Source organism: Dipodomys merriami, unplaced genomic scaffold (assembly GCF_024711535.1).
Source record: "Dipodomys merriami isolate MVZ:Mamm:240054 unplaced genomic scaffold, mDipMer1.0.p SCAF_4, whole genome shotgun sequence".
NCBI classification, from domain to species: domain Eukaryota; kingdom Metazoa; phylum Chordata; class Mammalia; order Rodentia; family Heteromyidae; genus Dipodomys; species Dipodomys merriami.
Window position 1 is genome coordinate 23,077,454 of NW_027205603.1, and position 24,064 is coordinate 23,101,517.

The window sequence follows — 24,064 nt, forward strand, 5'->3', positions numbered from 1 at the left end:
TCATTACCACATTTTTCTCTATATATTCTTTGAAAACCCATGATATATGAAATTGTTTAAAAAATTACCTCTTTACCAAATTTTACAAATAAAGCAAAACAAGAATATTTTTCTGGGTCCTCAGGAGACTGTCCCAGATTCTTTGGGCTTACTTCCTGTGAAATAAAAGAGCAAATTATGACACTGAGCAAGAACTAAGCAATCTGTATACAAATCTAACAGTTCCAACTTTACTCCAGAGGTATCAATAAATTTCACTTTATCAAAGTCTGCTGTGGAGGGGCTGGGAAGTTGGCTCAGTGGTAGAACACTTGCCTTGCATGCCTGAGGCCCTGGGTTCGATTCCTCAGCACCACATAAGCAAAAAGAAAAAAGCCGGAAGTGGTGCTGTGGCTCAAGTGGTAGAGCATTAGCCTTGAGCTGAAGAGCTGAGGGACAGCGCCCAGGCCCAGAGTTCAGGCCCCACGACCAGACCCCCAAAAAAAAATTTTTTTTAAGTCTGCTGTGGAAAGGAGACAGATTCAACTCCATAAGTGTTTCCAGTTAGAACATCAGTCAGAAACAACAGAAGAAGAGAAGGTAGATTATAGTCAAAAGCTATGGGCATGGCTAAAAGTCCATCCTCTTTCCCTACCTTATAGCAAAGTGTTACCTATGCTCCAAGAAACCTGCCCACCCACCAATTACACAAGCTGGCTCCTGTTTGACTAACTAGAGCCTCAGCCTCAGGTTATTCTCAAACCTCAAGGTACCAGGGCCACCTCTATCCTCAGAGATCCTGATTAGATGAGTGTATAGAGAGCCTAAACTTCCTGAGTAATACTAATCTTTCTGGTGCCAGACAGAACCTCTTTGAAAAGTACTATCAGTGGTTACATAATTATGCAGATGCTTAAAAATCCAAGCAGAAAGGGCTAGTATAATTATAATGCTCTACCACTTACAAGAGTCACCTAATTGACATTTACATATCAATTTTTTAAATACATATAATGAATAAACCTATTGAAATTATTTTAAGAAATAAGGAAGGCCAGGCACTGATGGCTCATGCCTGTAATCCTAGCTACTCCGGAGGCTGAAATCTGAAGACTGCATTTCAAAACCAGCCCAGGCAGTGAAAGTCTTATCTCCAATTAGCAGCCAAAAAAAAAAAAAAACGAAATGTTAGTCTTAGCACAAGAACTCAGGAGAAGCACCCAGGCCCTGAGTTCAAGCAAAAAAAAAAAAACACCCCAAAACCAAAAACCAAACAAAATAAACAAGAAAGAAGCCAGGCACCAATGGCTCACGCCTGTAATCCTAGCTACTGAGAAGGCTGAGATCTGAGGATCATGGTTCAAAGCCAGCCTGGGCAGGAAACTCCAATAAACCATCAGAAAACCAGAAGTTGTACTGTGGCTCAAGTGGTAGAGCACTAACATTAAGCCAAAGAGCTGAGGGACAGCGCCCAGGCCCAAAGTTCAAGCCCCACGAAAGACAGACGAAAGAAAGAAAAAGAAAGAAAGGAAGAAAAGAAGGAAGGAAGGAAAGAAGGAAGGAAGGAAGGAAGGAAGGAAGGAAGGAAAGAATGTAGGGAAAGAAAAAAAGGAGAGAAAGAGAGAAAGGAGAGCATAAGCAGGAGCAATTAGAAGGTATAAGGTTGACAAGTAAACTATAAGCATGTATTAAAATGTCAGAACAAACACCCTCACCTTGTAAAACTAATGTATTATAATTAAAAACAACTAAGTGATTTAAAATTTTTTAATTCATTTTGGGCACTAATGGCTCACATCTATAATCTTGGCTACTCAGGAGCCTAAGATCTAAGGATTGAGGTTTAATGCCAGCTCAGATACAAATCTGAGACTCAATATCTCCAATTAGCCATTATAAAGATGGAATTAGAAGAATGGCTCCAATGGGAGAATACTACTTGTAAGCAGAAAGCCAAGCGTGAGGCTCTGAGTCCAAGCCCCGGTATCATCACCAAAGAACAAACAAACAAACAAAAAACTCTCAAAAGAGTATGTCTGTATTGTATGTATGTGTACATGCATATATTTATTTTTTGTTTTGTATGTGTGTGTACATATAATGAAATTATAATCCAAAACTGTGTGTGTCATGGTCATATACTTTGAAATGCATTTTATTTGTTGATGTAGCCTTAAACAACTTAGAAAAAAATTATATTAAGTAAAGTAACCCAGTTCCAAAGAAACTTAGGTCCCATGGTTTCCCTTATTTGCAATAATTAGTATACATATAGGATAATCTTATCAGATGAGCTGAAAAGCTCAAAGGCCATGTATAAATGACCATATAAGATGATGCTAAGTGAAATGAACCCTAAGATATGGACACAAGAGATCTGTCTTTATTGTTATTGTCTTAAATGTACCATGTGATTTTATTTTTTGTTGTTTCCTTTGTATGTTCTTTCCCCTATGGCATATCCCCTGTTGTCACTGTACTTGATTTTGGTACCCTGCATCTTGTATATACATTTGTCTAATCTGGGGAGGGGAAAGGGAATAACAAAACACTGCAACAAAGACACAGGATGACCCTTTACAACAAGGATACCCACAGGACAGTATATTGGAAATGAACTCTACAACTTCAGGTGGAGGGAGTGGGGGGGAATGAGGTAGGTGGGGGAGGAATGGGGGGCAGGGATGGAAGGGATAGTGGGACAACAATAAGGGAAGGGGTAACAATGATCAAGAAGTAATGTACTCATTGCCTTACTCATGTAACTGTAACCCTCTGTACAGCATCTCTACAATAAAATAAAATAAAATAAAATAAACAACAATTTTACTCAAAAAAGACTTACCTCAAAGTATTTTATTTTTTTGGCATTTCTCACTGCAACAGAAAGCAACTTGTAGAAACCACTGATAAGTGGTAATCGTGTAGACTGTGAAATTAACTCATATGAAAAAGAATATACCCATGGTTCAAAATATCTTACTTGCTTCTCAGGGAGGATCTCTCTGTAAAAACAAATTAAATGTTTGAAGCAGAAATTTCTGTCCTACTCATTTTGAATTAGCTTTAAATTTATAAGAAACATTAAAAGTATGTACTACAATTTTATCCTATAACATTTTTAGGTATGCTAACAATTTTAAGAATGTACATCTTCCTTTTCGTCCTACCTGAGACACACATATACACACACACACGCATACACACACACGTACGAGGGAAAGGGAATAAGGCAATATTGGGGTTTGAACTCAGGGCTCCACATTGACTTGTACGCCCATATTTCAAAGATCTATATGATTTTATGTTTTAAGTTTTTATTACCTCATTTCTTAAATTCATATAAGGTGTTTCCTTTATTACAGCTAAAATTAATCAATTAAAAATTAAAATTTTATAAAATACCTGCAAAACTCCACCAGGTTAATGAAAGCTAAAAAATCTTTAGGTTTAGCGGGATGCAAGTTAGCAGCTGGATCTGAAGTAGGGATCACCCAAATACCAGCAGCTTCAGTTCCATCCTGAAAAATTAATTAAACCAAAATTATACCATTCAAACAAACATCATTCAAAAACTTTCCAACTGACTCCTCAATCTACATTAGATATTATGAGGAAAGAAAGCAAAAGTAAGATAGAGATGAATCCTCAAGAACTGACACTTCAGGAAGAACAATGAAACTTGAAGAAACATAATTACTCCTTTAACTGAAGAAAGCAATTTCCCCCAATCTCCTGAGGATGTACTATTATTTTACATGCAAAGACAGCTAGTATAAAAATGATATAAAATTATGATCAATAAAAACTTCTAACCTCTTGTTCACCAAGAGTCTGTTTTTCTAATGTAAGATCCAATTTCTCCACGATCTTCAAAACTGATTTTACAAATTCATCATAGAGTAAACGGTTCAGACTTTGAAGAGATGAATTCACAAAGAGAAATGTTTCGTCTACTAAAATGAAATCCTTTAAAGAAAAATGTAAAACATCAAAATCTTGTATAGAAAGTATTAATATAAGTATTATAGTTGATAAGATATATGGAGAGGCATATGTATACTGAGGTATTATATCCAAACAGTAGCAGATATACTTGGAATTTTTAAGCTCCAAACTTAAATACCTTCCAAATAATGTGATAGTATCTTTTTATTCAAACAGTATGACTCAGAGCCTAATTTTGTAACAAATACTCCGCATATAATAAAAAAGAAGATCGAGGCCACCTCTTGTCCAAGCATTTACCCCCAAATATTTGTGTGTGCATACTTAAGCCCACATATGTATGACATACATATACACACATGTATGCATGCATGTGTATAAATATATGAACATACAAGTACACATATGTAAATATATATCCAGCCTCAGAATATTTTTATATTTACGAATGAAATAGCCCCCTAAATAACTAATATAAGCTTAAAATATGATATTTTTAAACATTAAAAAAAGGAAATATATAAATATATAATTATATAATAATATACATAATAAATATTTAAATATATAATAAATACACTGTAAGCATCTCTGAAGCTGAGTTGGCTGTGAAACCTGGAAAAGGTTTAAGAGGCTGGAACATGGCTTCAACAGCACTTGGAACACTGGGAGCTGGCCATGGAAGGGTTGAAACAGCTCTGGAGAGGGTTAAAAGTCTAGAATGCTGCCTTCCTTCCTTAGTGCAGGAAAGACTGGAAGCTGGACCTTGGGTGCTAGAGACCTTGAAGGCAGAAATAAAAAACTGACAGCTTAACCTGGGGGGGGGGGGGGGCCTAGATAAGGTGGACTTAATATCTGTACTTTCCCTGGACTGTGGTCTCCTGTCTTAAAAGAATAAGGGAAACAATGTCTCTCACAAACTGTTTTGGCTCATAAGGAAAACAAAACTGTTTTGGCTCTGATTGTAATATTAATATAGATGTTTTATTTTTTGCATGTATCCATAGTAATCTTCTCTGTGTGAACTCAAATAAATATGATTGCTTGTGGGCCCAAAGTGCCTGTGTATCTTGGACCCCTGGTGCCCACTATCTCTCTAGCTGTCTACATCTCCATTTTTTTCTAATTTTCTTTGGCTCCAGTATCCCGTCACTGCCCAGGTTACAGTCACCACTACAGGCATACAATCTAACATTTTTCTTTAAGAGATAAGCTGTTTGGGTTAGGGATGTGGTTCAAGCAGTTAAGTGCCTGCAAGCAAGAGGCCCATAATTCAAACTCCCAATTCTACTGTAAGAAAAAAAATTTTTGACAAGATAGAAATCACTTACTAAAAAACTTTTCTTTCACTATTAATACTTCATCAAAAAGTGTATTAAAATACTAGCCACCAGCAAACTAAAGATCTATCATCTAGAAATGCACTAGGAGGCACTATTCTAATATAAACAATACAATAGCTGTGTACCAATCCCTCATACATATTAAGCCAACTAAATTTGTCCTTCAGCAAAAAACACAATTGAGGGTGTGGCTAAGAAGTAGAGCATGTTTTTCAAATTCATAGGCATTGGGTTCAATCCCTAACATCACAAAAAGAGAATAGCTCTTCTCTGTAGATAATACTGTTAAGCTGTAGCCTAAAAGGCCTGACTTGGAAAGAATAGTACATCTGCTGCACTACTTTGCTACATAAAACTAAACTGAGGATTCAGCTACAATAAATAATTTTAAATGCTCTCTATATTTGTTTCTTTTGATTCCCTCAACTCTCTTAACAAACATTGTCTTAATTTTTAATTGAGGTATGTTTTTAAACAGAACTGTGCAAGTTGGTAAAACATAATTGTGAAATACATAAGACCCAATAACTATGGAGTTTTTTAATAAGATTGGAACTGAAGAATTTTTAATGACTTTCAAATAATAAATTTTACCATCATCTGGTCACAGCTCAAGAGATGTCTAAAAAGATCCACATAGTCCTTGTACGTTGGCACCTTCCATTTGCCAGTTCTAACCTCCCCCGAGGCACGAAGGTCTTCAGATTCAGACTCAGTACCCTGGCCAGGAAGACAATTTATGAATAATGTCTTGTGAGCTCACAAAAGCAGTTGCGCCGCATACATTCAGAATTTTCTAAAACTAAAAGAACAACTAGTAGGAGACTGTACAAAAATCAAGAAGACAGTTTTTATGAACACATAATTTTTTTTAAAAAAAAGCTGAAAAGGGAAAATTCTTCTGTGACTAAAACCAACAAGTATTTTGACACAGTATCTATCAGATTGGCTACAAATCCTTCATCTCTTTTTTATACTATTCAATCTCCAATTAATCCTGTTTATTGTAACTTCTAAACTACGCCTCTCATAATACATATACATATACTTTCTCCTAGTTTAGTTAACAATAACATGCTTCAGAATGTTTTAATATCATAGAAGTGTATTATCTAACAAAATAAAGGTATGCACACTTCAAAATGTAAGACATGAGCTATGAACATGGCTCAAGTAGTAGAGCTCTGCCTAGCAATCACAAAGCCTTGAGTTGAAATCCCTAGTACTGTAAAAGAAAACACACACACACACACACACACACACACACACACACACACACACACACACGCACACACACATACACGAAGTGATGGGTAATAACTGAGAAAGGTCATTTTTATAACTAAAGGCCATTTTTATAAGTAAAAATCTTAGCAACATTTCTAGCTTACAGAACTACCTGATTAATTTTTGAATTGCTAGATTCAGAACTTACCTTTTGAAAGAGCACTGGTTTAGAACATATTCTGATTAAACCCTGATGCACTAGAGAAAAGAAAAACAAAGAATGAAAAAAAGTAAAAACCATTACTCAATTCAAACAACTACCATTATTATTTTACCTATTCCAAACTTTTTTAACATCTCCAGTTTTTAAATTTTAAACTATTTTAAAATTTAAAAGCTTTACCTAGCCTGGTGTTGGTGGCTCATACCTGCAAATCCTAGCTACTCAGGAAGCTGAGATCTGAGGATTGTGGTTCAAAGCCAGCCCAGGCAAGAAAGTCTATGAGACTCTTATCTCCAATTAACCACCGAAAACCAGAAGTGGTGCTGTGGCTCAAGTGGTAGAGTGCTTCCTTGAGCTGAAGAGCTCAGGGACAGGGCCCAGGCCCAGAGTTCAAGCCCCATGGCAGACAAAAAAAATAATAAAAGCTTTACCTGGGGCTGGGAAGGTGGCTCAGTGGTAGAGCGCTTGCCTTGCATGCCTAAGGTCCTGGGTTTGATTCCTCAGCACCACGTAAGCAAAAAGAAAAAAGCCAGAAGTGGCGCTGTGGCTCAAGTGGTAGAGCACTAGCCTTGAGCTGAAGAGCTGAGGGACAGCACCCAGGCCCAGAGTTCAGGCCCCACCCCCCCCCCAAAAAAAAAGCTTTACCTGACTTATGTAACTGTAATCCCTCTGTATATCACCTTTATATAACAATAGCAAAACAAAAATAAATAAATTTAATTTTAAAAAGATTTAAAAGCTAAGGATATGAAAAGAGAAACAAAAGATTTGGTTCACCAGAATTTTAGATGTTCCATAAAAAGCACTAAAGATATAACTTTAAAAAATAAATAAATTTTTAAAAACTGGTAAGCAGGGCTGGGAAGGTGGCTCAGTGATAGAGTGCTTGCCTAGCATATATGAAGCCCTGGGTTCAATTCCTCAGTACCACATACACACAAAAAGCTGGAAGTGGCACTGTGGCTCAAGTGGTAGAGTGCTAGCCTTGAGCAAATGAAGCTTCAGGACAGTACCCAAGCCCTGAGTTCAAGCCCCAAGACTGGCAAAAAAAAAAAAAAACTGGCAAGCATATTTTCTTTACTTATATCCACGTTAAATATTCATCACTCATTATCATAAATGAACACTCACCCACAGTACTAATGCAATTCCAGAGAACTGGTCCTTTTTCTGCTAAGGCTAGGAAAACTTTCACTATGGCTTTACAGCATAACGACTGCATTTTTGGACTATATTGTGGAAAATTATCTATCTGTGCCACCATCAGATGTTCCAGAACTGGAGTATATACCTCAGGAACCTATCAGAAAGAGAGAAGACACTAAAAGTTAGAGGAGAAAATAAATACAGGAATAATACAAACTGTATACAAAGTAGTTACTACTGAATTAGATGCATATTACACAAATAAAAACCTGGCGTATCTAACTCGCAAATCTTAATATTATTATGAACACTAACCCCTGAAAAAAAATCAGAGTACAACAGTATGAATAATATTTAAAGTATAATCCTATCCTATGTAGCAATTCTTTATCTTTTAGTAAGACAGAGTAACAATTTTTTCCCCTGCTCTGGACAACAAAAAAAAAATCAAGTTTTTGAGGAAATGAGTGGAGACAGGATTGGTGGAAGGGTGAAGGGTGAATTATTAAAGAGGTATTACTGCTTAAGATGCATTGTACATGTAAATGAACATACTGAATTGAAACCCTTTGTATAACGTTTTTGTTTTTTGTTTTTTGTTTTTTTTTGTTTTTTTTTTAAATTTTATTTTATTTTATTTGAGAACATACTGTACAGAGGGGCTACAATTACATGGGCAGGATAATGCATACATTTCTTACCAAGCATTGCAGCCTCCTCCTTTGTTTACCCTTCACCTCCCTTTGTATAACGTTTTAAAGATAACTTTTTTTTTTTTTTTGGTCGGTCGTGGGGCTTGAACTCTGGGCCTGGGCGCTGTCCCTCAGCTCTTCAGCTCAAGGTGAGCACTCTACCACTTGAGCTACAGCGCCACTTCTGGTTTTCTGGTGGTTTACTGGAGATAGGAGTCTCACGATCTGTCCTGCCCGGGCTGGCTTTGAACCGTGATCCTCAGATCTCAGCCTCCTGAGTAGCTAGGATTACAGGTGTGAGCCACCAGTGCCCAGCTAAAGATAACTTTTTAAACTATCAAGTTTCATGACTGACATGAAATACTAATTTAAAGCATCATTTGACCACAGTGGTGCTTACACTAAACCCATCATATGATTCCATCAAGTTACTAACGGAAATGAGATAAAATACTTTAAACTGTTCTCAGTTTTAACTATTTCACTTACTGTGTCAAGGTAGAGCAAGACACTTGCAATAGACTGGAGAAAAGTGGGCATCTGATAAACGTGGTCATCAGTAGTTTCTGTCTGGGTGAGGAACATCTGCTTGCAGCGCTGAATGAGCTCCACATACATGAAGTCAACATCTTTTGCATTTATAACCTTGCAAGGCTTTAGGAAAGATAAAATGAAGTCTTCACTGACCTTATCAATGTTAAAACAAAGATAACAAAGTGGAGTGCTAAGCCATGTGATTTTTAAACTAAAATCAGCAAGCTATTTACTTGCTTATTTTATTGCATATAAAATACTACTATCTTCTAAAAATGTTTATTGTAATCTATAATCACAAATGAAGTATATATCTCAAAAGGCCCAGGTCAGCCTGGAATTCGTTAAGTAACCCAGGCTAGCCTCAAACTGTAAATCCTCTTGCCTTAGCCTCTAGAGCACTGGGATTATAGGCATGAACCACAATATACAGCTCAGATTTAGGTCCTTTTTCTATCAACTGATGTATATTTAGCAAGTTACCTAGTCTCCTGATGTGTAAAACACAATAAAAACTCAGCTTGCATAAGAATTTTAAGGATTTGAAATGCTATGTACCAAGAGTTCTAGTACATCATGCACATTTAAAACATTCACTGTTTATCATGATGTTTAGTAAAATGACAACAGCACCACAAGAACGTCACACTATTTGCCTTTTTAAGAAAGTACTATATCCCTTTAAACACTAACTAAAATCCAAAACATAAATTAACAAGTCATACTCCCGCAAATAGTCCATATCCACGAATAGCAATGGATAACTCTTTGTTGTTTGAATCCATGTTTCTAATGATTCCATAGAACTGATCCATAAAGTACTGCAGCATACTCTTATGCACCTCTGCATCTTTTGCCAGCATAGAAGAAACCTGAAATTGCACAGTATTTACTCTTTAGAAAATTTTACAACCAAAAAAAAAGAAAACAGTTATACAAATTGTTGAACCTAGAATTATTTGGATACTTTTTCTTCCTATGTGCTGATACTGGGGCTTAAACTCCAGCAGGGACTTAGATTGTATGTGTGTGTGGTGTGTGTGTGTGTGTGTCTGTGTGTGTGTGTGTGTGTGTGTGTGTGTGTGTGTGTGTGTGTTGGTCCTGGGGCTTGAACTCAGGACTTAGATTGTATGTGGTGTGTGTGTGTGTGTGTGTGTGTGTGTGTGTGTGTTGGTCCTAGGGCTTGAACTCAGGACCTAGATTGTGTGTGTGGTGTGTGGTGTGTGTGTTGGTCCTGGGGCTTGAACTCAGGACCTAGATTGTGTGTGTGGTGTGTGGTGTGTGTGTGTTGGTCCTGGGGCTTGAACTCAAGACTTAGATTGTGTGTATGTGTGTGTGTGTGTTGTTCCTGGGGCTTGAACTCAAGAGAGAGAGAGAGAGAGAGAGAGAGAGAGAGAGAGAGAGAGAGAGAGAGAGAGAGTGTGTGTGTGTGTGTGTGTGTGTGTGTGTGTGTGTGTGTGTGTGTGTGTGTTGGTCCTGGGGCTTGAACTGTGGGCTTGCTTTGAACTCATATTTCAGCCTATTCAGTACCAAGGATCACAGATATGAGGTACTGGTGCCTGCCTCAATCATTTTTTGACTTACAGCTGGTGCCCCACCATTTGAGGCACACCTCCACTTCTGGATTTTTGTTGGTTAATTGGAAATAAGAGTACTTAGGATTTGTCTGCCCAGACTAGCTTCAAACCACAAATCTCAGATCTCAGCCTCCAGAGTAGCAAGGATTATAGGCATGAGCCACTGAAGCCCAGCTAATCTGGTATTTTTAACAGGGTATTACAGTGGTATTTAATTGCTGTCACTTATAAAAACCCTTTACTTCAATTTACTTAGTGTCCATCAAGTTCACAAAACAGTCTCATAAATAAGGCTATACTGTATGTAATAAGTTTTTTTTTTTTTTTCCTGAAGAAAGAGACTATAATGACTAGATAATTTCAAGAGGAACTTGGTACACAGGAAAGACAGGTTGATGAAGAAAAGCTGTCCTTAAAATTTCTGTCACCCAGTAGGTGACAGGGTTGTCAGGCCTGGCAGCCAGTGAATTCAGAAGTCATCAGCAAAAAGAGAAGGACTTCTAATAAAAAAAGACAAGGCGTCTCAGATTAAGAGAAAAGAAAAAAAACAACTACATGCCACAAAACTCAAGTCAAAGAAGGGGAAAAGTCCTTGAGAAGTCAATAGATCCCTTTGTACCAAACTAACAGGTGAAAGGCTAATAATGTGCAAGACCAGGGATGTTCCAAGAGTATTCCTACTTTTAGATTATATGAAGCCTGCCTGTTCTGCTCAAGTAAAGAACCAGTGTAGAAAATTACCAAAGATGAAGAAACAATCCACTTTCTATCATCGACCTACCAATAAATGCTCTGTAATTCTACCCAAAGTTCTAAGTCTGAGCTTATGTTCTTCATGTTTCTTTATTTCCATTCTGAGAGAATGGAGTATCACATGGATTGCTTCACAATTTCCTTTTTTTTTTTTTTTTTGAGATCGATCGATCGGCTGACTATATTGACAAGATACTGATTGGTTACATGTTGAAGAAAACATACAATACAAAATACAGAAAAAGTTGGTTCCATCCCTTCCCTCTTCCCCCCACCCTTGCCCACCCACCCCAAATACTCATCATCGTGATTTGGTCAGAACAGGGCTCAGAGCCTTCCTTTAATAGAACAAATCACCAACATACCTTTTCAGAAGTAAATAATATACTCAATTACAAGGAAAGTTTTTCATTTTATGAATATAATGCAATTTTTAATTGTTCAAACTGCTACTTAACTTTATTACTGTTTCCAGAAAATGGCTTTTCATGTATTTTTATCCTATTATTTTCTGCTTTTAACAGCACAGACTTGAGAATAATTATCAAACAGAATATTGGATGCTATTATTAATAGAAAAAGTACATGTATTTAACTCCCACTTTCTGCATAAAAAGCAGGAAATGTTTCTTTCCTCTACTTTAATCCTATACACAAAAATAAATCCCTTTACCTTGTGTGACTCCTTTTTGTGAGACACCTGAAATATTTTTCATGAATAGATCTAAAAGACCTGTGATATGACATGGAAACTAGCAAGTTGAGAAAAGTTTTTAGTCATCCTCTGGTAACATATCTAGGGATAGGAATTTCTGACTGTCTTAGCAAAGATTAATGTTAGTCTCACCTTAAAAACTACTGACTTGGGCTGGGAAGGTGGCTCAGTGGTAGAGCACTTGCCTTGCATGCATGAGGCCCTGGGTTCGATTCCTCAGCACCACATAAGCAAAAAAGAAAAAAGCCGGAAATGGCACTGTGGCTCAAGTGGTAGAGCGCTAGCCTTGAGCTGAAGAGCTGAGGGACAGCGCCCAGGCCCAGAGTTCAGGCCCCACAACCAGACACCCCCCCAAAGAAAAAAAAAAACCTACTGACTTGCAGTCTATTGAAAGCATATTCTTTTCCTAATAAATTTTATTATCACTTTTATAGAAAGGAAAGAAAAGGGGGAGGAAAACAAGTATTATATGGCTCATAAATGCAGCGACATATCTTACTGACACTAAAATATTAATCAAGTAAGCCAGGCACTGGTGGCTCACACGCATAATTCTAGCTACTTGGGAGGCTGAAATCAGGATTGTGGTTCAAAAAGCAGCTCAGGCAGGAAAGTCTATAAGACTCTTATCTCCAACTAACCACCAAAAAACAGGAAGTAGAGCTGTGTCTCAAAGTGGCAGAGCACTAACCTTGAGCAAAAGAGCTCAGGGACAGTGAGCAGGCCCTGAGTTCAAACCCCACAACTGACAAAAAAAAATTTCATATGCAGAAAAGTAGAAGTGGATCCTTGTTCATCACCATGCACTAATATCAATTCAAAGTGGATCAAAGACCTCAAACTGAAACTTGAAAACTACTGCAAGAGAGTAGGAAAAACATTAGGAATTATAGGTAGAGGTAGGAACTTCTTGAAAAGGATCCCAGAGACGTAACAGATGAGAGATTTGACAGGTGGGATATGAAAATAAAACGTTTCTGTACAGCTAAGGACATAGTTACTGAACTAGAAAGACAGCCAACAGACTGGGAAAAGATCTTCACCAGCAATATATCAGGCAAAGGCCTAATATCCAATATATAAAAGAAGCTCAAGAAACTAACCCCTCCCAAATCTAATAAACCAATCAATAAATGGACAAAGGAGCTAAAGAGACTTCTCAAAAGAAGAGGTAAGAATGGCAAAAACCAAACAAACAAACATAAAACACACACACACCTGAGGAAATGCTCATCATCCCTGGCCATAAAAGAAATGCTCATTAAAACAACTCTGAGGGGCTGGGAAGATGGCTCAGTGGTAGAGCACTTGCCTTGCATGCCTGAGGCCCTGGGTTCGATTCCTCAGCACCACATAAGCAAAATGAAAAAAGCCAGAAGTGGCGCTGTGGCTCAAGTGGTAGAGCTCTAGCCTTGAGCTGAAGAGCTGAGGGACAGTGCCCATGCCCAGAGTTCAGGCCCCACAACGGACCCAAATAAATAAATAAATAAATAAATAAATAAATAAATAAATAAACCAACTCTGAGATTCCATCCCACCCCCATTAGATTGACCAACAACAACAAATGTTGGCAGGATGTGGGAAAAAAAAGAACCCTACTGCACTACTGGTGGGAATGTAAACTAGTACAACCATTCTAGAAAGCAGTCTGGAGGTTCCTCAAAAAACTAAACATAGACCTTCTCTACAACCCAGCCACACCACTCTTGGGCATCTACCCTGAACATCATGAGTCATGATATGGTAAAGACATTTGCACATCCATGTTCATTGCTGCACTATTCACAATAGCCAGGATATGGAAACAGCCAAGATGCCCTACAATAGATGAGTGGATAAAAAAAAAAAGTGCTTACCTATACACAATAGAATTTTAAATAGTCATCACAAAGAATAAACTAATGTCATTTGTAGGGAAATGGATGGACCTAGAACAAATCATGTTAAGTAAGGTAAGCCAATGTCAGAGAGACAAATGGCACATATCCCCTCTGATATGTGGAAATTAGATCTAAAATACACTGGATATGATCAATTTTACAGGATTCCAGATACTCATACACAGCAATTCCAAAAGAGGACGCTCTTAGGAAAGAACCACAAAGGTGCAATGACTAAGTACCTCTTCATATTTAGTTTTGTTTTGTTTTTTTTTTCTTCCTATCCTCCCCCACCCCCCACCTCTTCATATTTATATAAAATTATATATATATCTCGAAATGAATTTCAAAATATGGAAACGAGATACCCCTCTTTTCTATTTTTTCTTTTTTTTTAGTTTTTAGCTTTTTATTTTTTGATGATTCTGTCTTCTTTTCCTTAGATGTGTTTTTTTTTGGGGGGGGGGGGTCCGGTTGTGGGGCCTGAACTCTAGGCCTGAGCACTGTCCCTCAGCTCTTCAGCTCAAGGCTAGTGCACTACCACTTGAGCCACAGCGCCACTTCCGGTTTTTTTCTTTTTGCTTATGTGGTGCTGAGGAATCGAACCCAGGGCCTCAGGCATGCAAGGCAAGCGCTCTACCACTGAGCCAACTTCCCAGCCCTCCTTAGATGTGTATTAAAGTGTATATCTTCAGAAGGGTTAGGGGGAGGGTAGAGAACTCAAAAGAAAAAGTGTGAAAAGGTACAACATAAGAGGTCACTGGACACTGGTGAAAGTGAACTATGTAATTTGTGGTGGAGAGGGGAGAGAATTAGAGAACAGAAGACATTGTATGAAAGGAAACTTACTCATTACCTGACTCAGGTAATGGTAATTCCTATGTATATCACTGCTATAACAATAAAGTAAATTTTTTTTAATGAAGCATGTAGATCTCAATGTGCCAACGGGAAAACATCCAATAAGAAGGAAGAGGAGGAGAGGAAAGGAGAGGAAGGGAGAGGAGGGGGAAGAGGGGGAGGTAGAGGGGAAAAGGAGGAAGAGGAGGAGACTTTATGTAAAGATATCTCTTCTGGCTCCTTCCTTCTTAAGAGGAGGGGGAAAAAAGGAAGGAAAAAAGAAAGAAGGGTTACTAAAATGCTGCATGTCTTCTCTGGGTGGTAGAATTTCAGAAGATATAAACAGTTTCTTTGTATTACATTGTTTTGAAGTATGCTTAAGTAATATTTAAGTTCAAAACTGTATGTATAATAGCCAAGTAACAACAATAAAAAAAGAAGTTGGAGAACATCCATTACCTAAGTTCAAGATAATATAAAGCCTAGAGTAATCAAGACAGTGAGAAAGTATGTAATGACAAAAACAAGGAAAAATGGAACAAACTAGAGCACCCAGCAAGCCCATATATGCATGTCAACTGATTTTTACAAGAATGGGAAAAGTCTTTTCAATAAATAGTACTACCTCAAACGAATGTCAGAGGAATACATCTCTAATCCCAGATACTTTTTAAGCTTGGCAAGCAGAAGCAGGAGGCTCATAAGTTTGAGGCCAGCCCAGGCAAAGTTCCTGGACTCCCTCTTAAAAAGAAAATACAAACAAAATGGCCGGGGCTGGTAGTGTGGCCCAAGTAGTAGGACATAAGATTCAATCCCCAGTATCTCAAAAAAAGGCACAGTCAACACAATCAAAGCCATAGACATTTCTACTGTGATGACCAAATTCAAATTTTATATCCACATTGTGAAGCGAAGAATTTAATCTTTCCCCAAAAGAGGTTTAGCCTTTGCCTCAGCTCCTGGGAAATAATTGCTAAGCTGTTGAAATGACATCCTTGGTAGGAGCGCTTACTTACTCTGGAAGGTGTCTCAAGTCACATAGAAATGACCTAAAAATGTGAGTTACCAGATGGAAGTGTGTTTACAGTAGAATGCTTGTGTAGAATGGGGGTTTAATCTCCAGCATAACTAAAGAAAGATATTAGAGAGAGAAAGGGAAGGAACAATAAAAGAGAGGAAGGCAAGGGGAAGAAAAGAATCAGAGGCCACTGAAAGCTGACAGGAACAATGTGACTTAAGGTGGGGTGTCTTGAGTCACATGCTATTTGCGACTTGGAAGAGACTGCAATCAAATATATGGGCAGTCAATTAATCCATTACATCAGCATAATGAAGTACAGTAAGAATTGTGAACAGTTGAGCATCATGATAATGTTCCATATAGACTGATATAGTCATCTGTCCTGACTATTATAATGGAGAAGACAACAGGAGCACCATACCTGTCATTTTTTTTGGTCTCTATACTACATGTTTTTGCTCTAACTTTAATCTCTACTATTGAGCTGTAAGTACTATAAGTGTAACCACTAGCCAGGCATCGGTGGCTCACGCCTGTAATCCTAGCTACTCAGAAGGCTGAGATCTGAGGATTGAGGTTCAAAGCCATCCCGGTCAGGAAAGTCCATGAGACTCTTATCTCCAATAAACTGCTAGAAAACTGGAAGTGGTGCTGTGGCTCAAGTGGTAGAGTACTTGCCTTGAGCTGACGAGCACAGGGACAGCGCCCAAGCCCAGAGTTCAAGCCCCATGACCAACCAAAGAAAAAAGTGCAACCACTGTGAGTTCTCTCAAGCAGATTATCAAATTGGAAACTGGCGAAAGGATCACAAGGGCTTAATAACAAGGTGCATATGATCATATAAAATGACGTTTATCGAAATGAACTCCAAGAAATGGAGTTTTTATTGTACCTTTTGTCATGTATATGTTTATTTGATCTGGGGAGGAGAAGGGGAATCACAGAAACAGTAGGACAGAGGGTGAACCAATTCAGCAGTGATACTAGACACTATGTTGGAAATGAACATGAGGGGGAGGTGGGTCAGGAGGGGAAAAGTGGGAGAAAATGAGGGAGGGGGTGATACTGCTCAAAAATAAATGTACTCATTACCTAATTTACGTAACTATAACCCCTCTGTACATCACCTTTACAATAAAATTTAAATAAAAATATAAAGCTGGGCACTGGTGACTCACGCCAGTAATTCTCGCTACTCAGGAGGCTGAGATCTGAGGATCACGGTTCAAAGCCAACCCAAGCAGGAAAGTCCATGAGATTCTTATCTCCAATAAACCATTAAGAAAACTAGAAGTGATGCTGTGGCTCAAGTGGTAGAGCACTTGCCTTGAGCTGAAGAGCTCAGAGACAAGCACCCAGGTCCACAGTTCAAGCCATACAATCGACAATAAATAAATAAATTAATTAATTAATTAAAATATAAAAAAATAAATTCACACACAAACCTTTTGTTTTGCCTGTCTTCGGGCTTGAACTCAGGGTCTGGGCGCTGTCCCTGAGCTTCTTCTCACTCAGAGCTAGTGATCTACCATTTGAGCCACAGCACCACTTCTGGTTCTCTCCTACCCAGGCTGGCTTCAAACCCCAATTCTCAGATCTCAGTCTCCTAAATGGCTAGGTTTACAGGCATGACCCAACAGCACCCAGCAGAAATCCCTAATTCTGAAACAGGAGCCAACAAGGAAGGAGATTTTTCACCAACTTGATATAGTCTACAACTAACAAATAAATATCTAAAAAATAACTAAAAAATATCCTCAGTGAAACAGTACTCCCTAAACAGTATTTATTCATCTAGCTTTTATTAAGAATTGGAGCAGGAGCTGGAAACTAAATTCTCTGGCAACAATCTGCAAAGTACCCAGCCTGTGTAGTCATTAAGAGAAGTAAGTCCAGCTGAGATACAGCTGACTGTTGTCTATGCAGGCTCCACCCTACCCAACCTCTGCTAGGAGAAACAAGTGTCAAAAGCCAGGTCTCAGAAATGGTGTGAGGACAGCTCCTTCTACAGAAACCCTACTCCCCTGTGTAAATTCTGGATATGTTTTTCTCCTACAAAGTCTAAAGTTCTACCTCTAAAGAGAAAATGTTTTTAGAGATCCAAATAGATTTGTATGAATCAGTTTTTTTTTAAAAAACTCTAAGTATTTTTATTTTCCTTAACAAATGAAACCAGCCAATGAAGCAGAATACCAGTTTTTATCAGACTTATAGGAAGAGACAACCTTATTGCCAAGAATAATCTGAGAGACAAAGCCTGATCAGAAAAGGAAATAGCAGGTGAATGCCAAGAAGTTGAAAGAGACAGACGGGAGTGAGAGGGAGTCAGAGACAAAAACCATCTATTTCAGTTTTGTGAGACTGGGCTAGAACTAGATAAAAGATGGCAATGCTTTCTCTTTCTCCCTGCTGTACATCAAGCAATGAGTCTCAGACCAATATTCTCTGTACTACAGTTGCCCACAGGTTTTCATGGACAAGCTTGTGAAATTAAGTACTAATTATCCATTTTTAACAGTACTCCGAACAAAGTATTTGCCATGAATCTCCTGTAATTCTCAGCAGAGTCAATACAGCAGACTCCTCTGATCATATAAAATAATATTTATCAAAAAGAACTCCAGGGGCTGGGAAGGTGGCTCAGTGGTAGAGCGCTTGCCTTGCATGCATGAGGCCCTGGGTTCAATTCCTCATCACCACATAAGCAAAAGGAAAAAAGCCGGAAGTGGCACTGTGACTCAAGTGATAGCGCGCTAGCCTTGAGCTGAAGAGCTGAGGGACAGCGCCCAGGCCCAGAGTTCAGGCCCCACGACCGGACCCCCCCCCAAAAAATAAAAATAAAAAAGAACTCCAGAAAATGGAAACAAGAGGTTTTTCCTTTGTTCTTTTCTTTTTTCTTCTTTGTTAGTTTATCTGTCTTTGGAAGGATTGGGGGGTGGGGGGCACAGAAAGGGAGGGGCAAAAGGTAAATAAATGCAGCAATGGTATTCACTGGACACTATGTTAAAAATGAACTATACAACTTATTATGGGGATGAGAGGGAAAATTGGAGAAAGCAGGAAAGAGGTGACACTGTCTAAAAGAAATGTACTTATTACCTGACTTATGTAACTATAACTCTGCTGTGCATCACGTTTATAATCACAATAAAAAAGATTCACAAAAAAATTTAAAAATTAAATAACTTTGTCCCAAAACAAATGAAAGAAAATATATATTAGACTCAAATTCCACATATCCTATCTGAATAAAAAAATTCATAGGACAAAAGGAGCTCTCGCTGCCCCTAAGGAAATCTCTCATAAACCCATCAATCTTCTCATAGCTGCCAGCTCTCACTTAATGAAAGATAGGCTCTTACTTAGGCTGCCCACCCTCTGGCTGAAAGCAGTTCTGCCCTCCCAACCCTTCCTGAAACATCTTCCAGTTCCTGTCTGACATATCTTCATTCTATTAGACATATTGTGATCTTGGCTCTGGATCATCATCAAGTCTGGTATACTAGCTCTCTCTGTCCATATACTATCCATAATATCAATAATATAGCTTTTCTTCCCGTAAATGCTACAAGACCTAATGGGTTGACTTAAATTTCTTTTTCAAATGTGCAGGTACATGACTGGAATTTAATAGTTTGGTAAAAACAAAAATTATTATTTTTAAGTGACAGTTGAATTTGAAGTACCTGTTTCAGAAAGGATTCCAGGGCTGAATGTGCAGCTTTTTTCAGTTCTACATTTAGATGGCTACACCACTTTGACAGTACTTCAAATAAAGTAACATAGTTGTCCAGAAGGCAGGTGCTAAACTGAGAGGCATGCAACGTAAATAAACGTAGGCCAGCTGCAAATAAACAGAAACATCAAGAACTCAGAAACAAACCTTCAGGTGTCAAACTACAGTCACAACGAAGAGGATAAATGCAGATGAACAGGGTCAATGCATTTTATTTGCATGTATGAAACTAGAACAATGAAATCTATTCAAATTGTTTTAAAAAGAGGCAGGGGTAAAAAAGGGAAAGTGATTTGGGATTGATGGAGTACATTTTCCTTATATGCATGTATAGAAATAAATGAAACCTTCTTGTACAAATGATTTATGACAATTCTTTTAAACTATGTTGGTACATGTTAGCACATTAGTACTAATATAGTACATTTCCCTACAATAAGGGATTTGAACACTGGTCAATGAACCTCCCCCCAATAAGAGTCAGAAACAGTCAAGATTTATTATATCAATGCAGAATCAAACAACCTGACTCCCCAGAGGCAGAGATTGTATATTAAAAACTAACTCCCCTTAAGCCTCTTCCTGTTCACTTTTATTGACAGTTCAAACAAAAACTTAAGATAATCTAGTAACCTAAGATATTGTATCTTATTAAATACAGAATCTTACCTAAGGGCACCGCATATCTCTTCAGATCAACCTATTTTTTAAAAAGTTCATGATTAGTGTATTAAAAAAAATCACAAATGTCACGTTGAAAACAAATTTTGCAACTCTGTGGGGGGGGGGAGTGGAGAGGGGAAGGAAGAAGTGAGGAGATGGGAGAAAAGGGATGGTAGGGGAAAAATAAGGAGGGGGAAACAATGCTCAATAGGAAATGGACTCATTGTCTTGCTCATGTAATTGTAACTCCTCTGTCAGTATCTATACGATAAAAAATATATTAAGAAAATAAATAAAAAATCACAAGTGTCAAAAGAATTTGAAAATATTAATCCTACCTGAGGACGAATTGCTTTTAGGGCAAAATCAAAAATCTCTTTTGAAGTCTGAGGATCTGGTGAAATAACAGAAAAAGCTTCTGTTATAAATCCTAAGACTCCCAAGTCTCATCTGTCACACCTTATCAAGGACTTTTCAAGTAACAGCCTTACTTCAGATAAGCTGACAGCTGTCAACTGAGTATCCTGTCAATTCAGAATAACCTCTCCCATCATTGCACCCAGATGGAATTATTCCTGCAATTATTATTGTGAAAAAGTAGAAAGAAAATCCAAAATAATGTAGATGTGTTTAAATTCTCACTCATTACTTAAAATCTGTTAGATAATCTCTGGGAAACTCAGTTTTCTTATTGTAAAAGATACATTTTATACTACTTTTCCAGATAGCACTGGGGTTTGAACTCAGACTTCCTGCTCAACCACTTAAGCCACACCTCCAGCCTTTTTTGCTGTGCTTTAGTTATTTTTCAAATGGTACCTCACATTTTTGCCTAGGGCCAGTCTCAGATGAAAACCTTCCTACCTATGCCACCCTCAGGGAATCTACATACATACCACTAAGTTCAACTTGTTTTGTTAAGATAAAATCTGGATAAAGTTACCTCTCAAGTAGTTGGAATTACAGTTGTACACCACCATTCCTTGCCCCAATTCGTACTTTTAGGACTATCTGGTGGATTAAATGAAATAACCCATTCAAGGCCAAACAGACCCTGCCCCCAATTCTCTCATATTCATTCAATGATCAGAATTACTAATGGGAATAAAACATGACCTTTGACCTGAGTAAAACTATGATTTAAATGGGAAAACAGAAAGGGCACACTGGACTGATATCATCTCCATATCTACTGTATCATTCACTGAAGCTGTATAGAAGCCATGATTTATTCCTCATTGACTTCTCTGCCCTCCCAAGTAGTCACTTGCACACAGAAGAAAAAGTCTTGCCCTGATGACAAGGACTAACGTATCTGAAGACAGCACATAAATAGGAGATAGAGGAAGAACATGGTCACAAAAACCTTAAGGAGGAAAAAAAAATTACGCATTTTGCCAGTGGCTCACGCCTGTAATCCTAGCTACTCAGGAGGCTGAGATCTGAGGATCGCGGTTCAAAACCAACCTGGGCAAAAAAGTCCATGAGACTCTTGTCTCCAATAAAAACCACTAGAAAACTGGAAGTGGCGCTGTGGCTCAAGCAGCAGAGCACTCGCCTTGAGCTGAAGAGCGCAGGGACAGCGCCCAAGCCCAGAGTTCAAGCCCACGACCGACCCCCCCCCAAAAAAAATTACTCAAAAAAAACAAACACCTACTTTGGAATTCAAAGCAAGAATAGACTTTTTGATGTGTCATTCATGAAAGATTTAATAGATATGGTGGCATTTGAACTGAGACTGATACAGATATTATATGTGAAAAAGGTCATTCACATAGAAAGTAACAGTGCAAACAGCAGACACAAGGGCACCAAACACTCCTCAGAGTAAAGGGAGAACACATAGGAGGCTTGAGCTACTCATGGGATAGGCTACCTTGGCCTTGAGCTACCAACAAGGCTATATCCCCTGAACTCCTCACCTCTCTAGTAGACCCTACACCAGCACACTCTTATTTTTCTCAATGTAAGAAAATCTACATATTAATCACTTTAACAATGTGTAAGGGTACAACCCAGTGGCATTAAACAGTTTCACACTGTTGTTATAGGCATCATCATCTATGCACAAAAGTTTTTCATCACTCCCCACCCACTACAAAAAAAAAAAAAGGATGTACCAACTACACAATTCCCCATTCCCTTCCCAGGTACCTGGAAAAATCTATTCTACTTTCTGCCTCAATGGATTTCCTGGTACATGTAATCATGCAGTATTTGTTCTTCGGACACTGGCTTATTTCATATGGCATAATGTCATCAATATACATGTCTACACTGTGCATTAAAATGTACTTCCTAGATGGGCACTGGTGATTCATGCCTATAATCCTAGCTACTCAAGAGGCTGAGATCTGAGACTGTGGTTTGAAGCCAGCTTTTAAGTCTGAATAATATTCCATTGTGTGGATGTAGCAAGAACCCAACAGACTGAGAAGTAGAGTGGGGAATCAAGCCACTGAAGAATTGAAAGAAAAGACAGAGAAAGAAAAATCACTCAGAGTTACTTCAGTGTTCTTGCTTGATAAGAAACAATAATGAAGGGCTGACCAGAAATATTATACACAAAATTACTCTTTTGAAAATCAAAGATGACTGGATATGACTCAAGCCAGAGCACCAGCCAGGAGCAAAAAGATCAAGCAAAGAATGCAAAAGCCCTGAAGTCAAGCCGCAGTACTACTACCAAAAACAAACAAACAAAAAACAGAAAGAAAGACTTTTAGATTATCAAATGGGCACTTAGTTCATGCATGTAATCTCAGCTACATACACGTTTAATGCAATGCCTATCAAATTAGCAGAAAAGGATTTTTATAGACATATTCTAAAATTTATGACAGAAATACAAAAATCTATAAAAATCAAAATTATTTACAAAAGAGGAATGAGAGGATGCACCAAAGTCAAGATAAAAGTTTACCATGTAGCTACAATCAAAACCACACTATTAGCTGTGCGCCAATGGCTTACACCTGTAATCCTGTCTATTTGGGAAACTGAGAGCTGAGGATCACAATTTCAAGCCAGCATAGGAAGTCCATGAGATGCTTACCTCCAAGAAACTACTCAGAAAAAGCCGGGGGCTGGGAAGGTGGCTCAGTGGTAGAGTGCTTGCCTTGCATGCATGAGCCCTGGACTTGATTCCTTAGCACCACATAAACAGAAAAAGCCGGAAGTGGCGCTGTGGCTCAAGTAGTAGAGCACTAGCCTTGAGCTGAAGAGCTGAGGAACAGTGCCCAAGCCCAGAGTTCAAGCTCCACTACCAAAAAAAAAGAAAGAAAAAAGCCAGAAGTGGCACTGTAGCTCAAGTGGTATAATACTAACCTTGAACACAAAGAGACTCAGGATCAGTGCCCAGGCCCTGAGTTCAAGCACACTATGGTACTTGGAAAGAAGTATATATATATATATTAGGAGGGAGTGGAGAAAACGAAACAGAAAACTCAGAAACAGACCCATAAAGATATGCTCAACAGACTCAAAATACAAGAGCATATCAATGAAGATTGACAGAGACATTAATAGTAAATTAGACTTAGTAAAAACACACACACAAAAAGATTTTTGTGCATCAAAGACACCATCAGCAGAGTTTGAAAAGTCAACTTACAGGGCTGGGAAGGTGGCTCAGTGGTAGAGCGCTTGCCTTGCATGCCTGAGGCCCTGGGTTCGATTCCCCAGCACACATAAGCAAAAAGAAAAAAAGCCGGAAGTAGCGTTGTGGCTCAAGTGGTAGAGCCCTAGCTTTGAGCTGAAGAGCTGAGGGACAGCGCCCAGGCCCAG

At 38.3% G+C, this 24,064-nt stretch overlaps 1 protein-coding gene across 1 annotated transcript in view; it reads right to left on the bottom strand.

Moving 5' to 3' along the window:
• The window catches only part of Prkdc (protein kinase, DNA-activated, catalytic subunit), a 170,971-nt gene that overhangs the window by 136,868 nt on the left and 10,039 nt on the right, over positions 1-24,064 (bottom strand). The window contains exons 8-19 of the mRNA XM_069990688.1: positions 20,617-20,672; positions 20,285-20,315; positions 19,566-19,723; positions 9,818-9,964; positions 9,048-9,212; positions 7,852-8,020; positions 6,706-6,755; positions 5,865-5,990; positions 3,796-3,948; positions 3,385-3,500; positions 2,825-2,984; positions 69-155 (exon numbers count right to left, since the gene is read on the bottom strand). Of these exons, the coding sequence (XP_069846789.1) occupies positions 69-155; positions 2,825-2,984; positions 3,385-3,500; positions 3,796-3,948; positions 5,865-5,990; positions 6,706-6,755; positions 7,852-8,020; positions 9,048-9,212; positions 9,818-9,964; positions 19,566-19,723; positions 20,285-20,315; positions 20,617-20,672 (1,418 nt within the window). The remainder of the gene's footprint in view (positions 1-68; positions 156-2,824; positions 2,985-3,384; positions 3,501-3,795; positions 3,949-5,864; positions 5,991-6,705; positions 6,756-7,851; positions 8,021-9,047; positions 9,213-9,817; positions 9,965-19,565; positions 19,724-20,284; positions 20,316-20,616; positions 20,673-24,064) is intronic.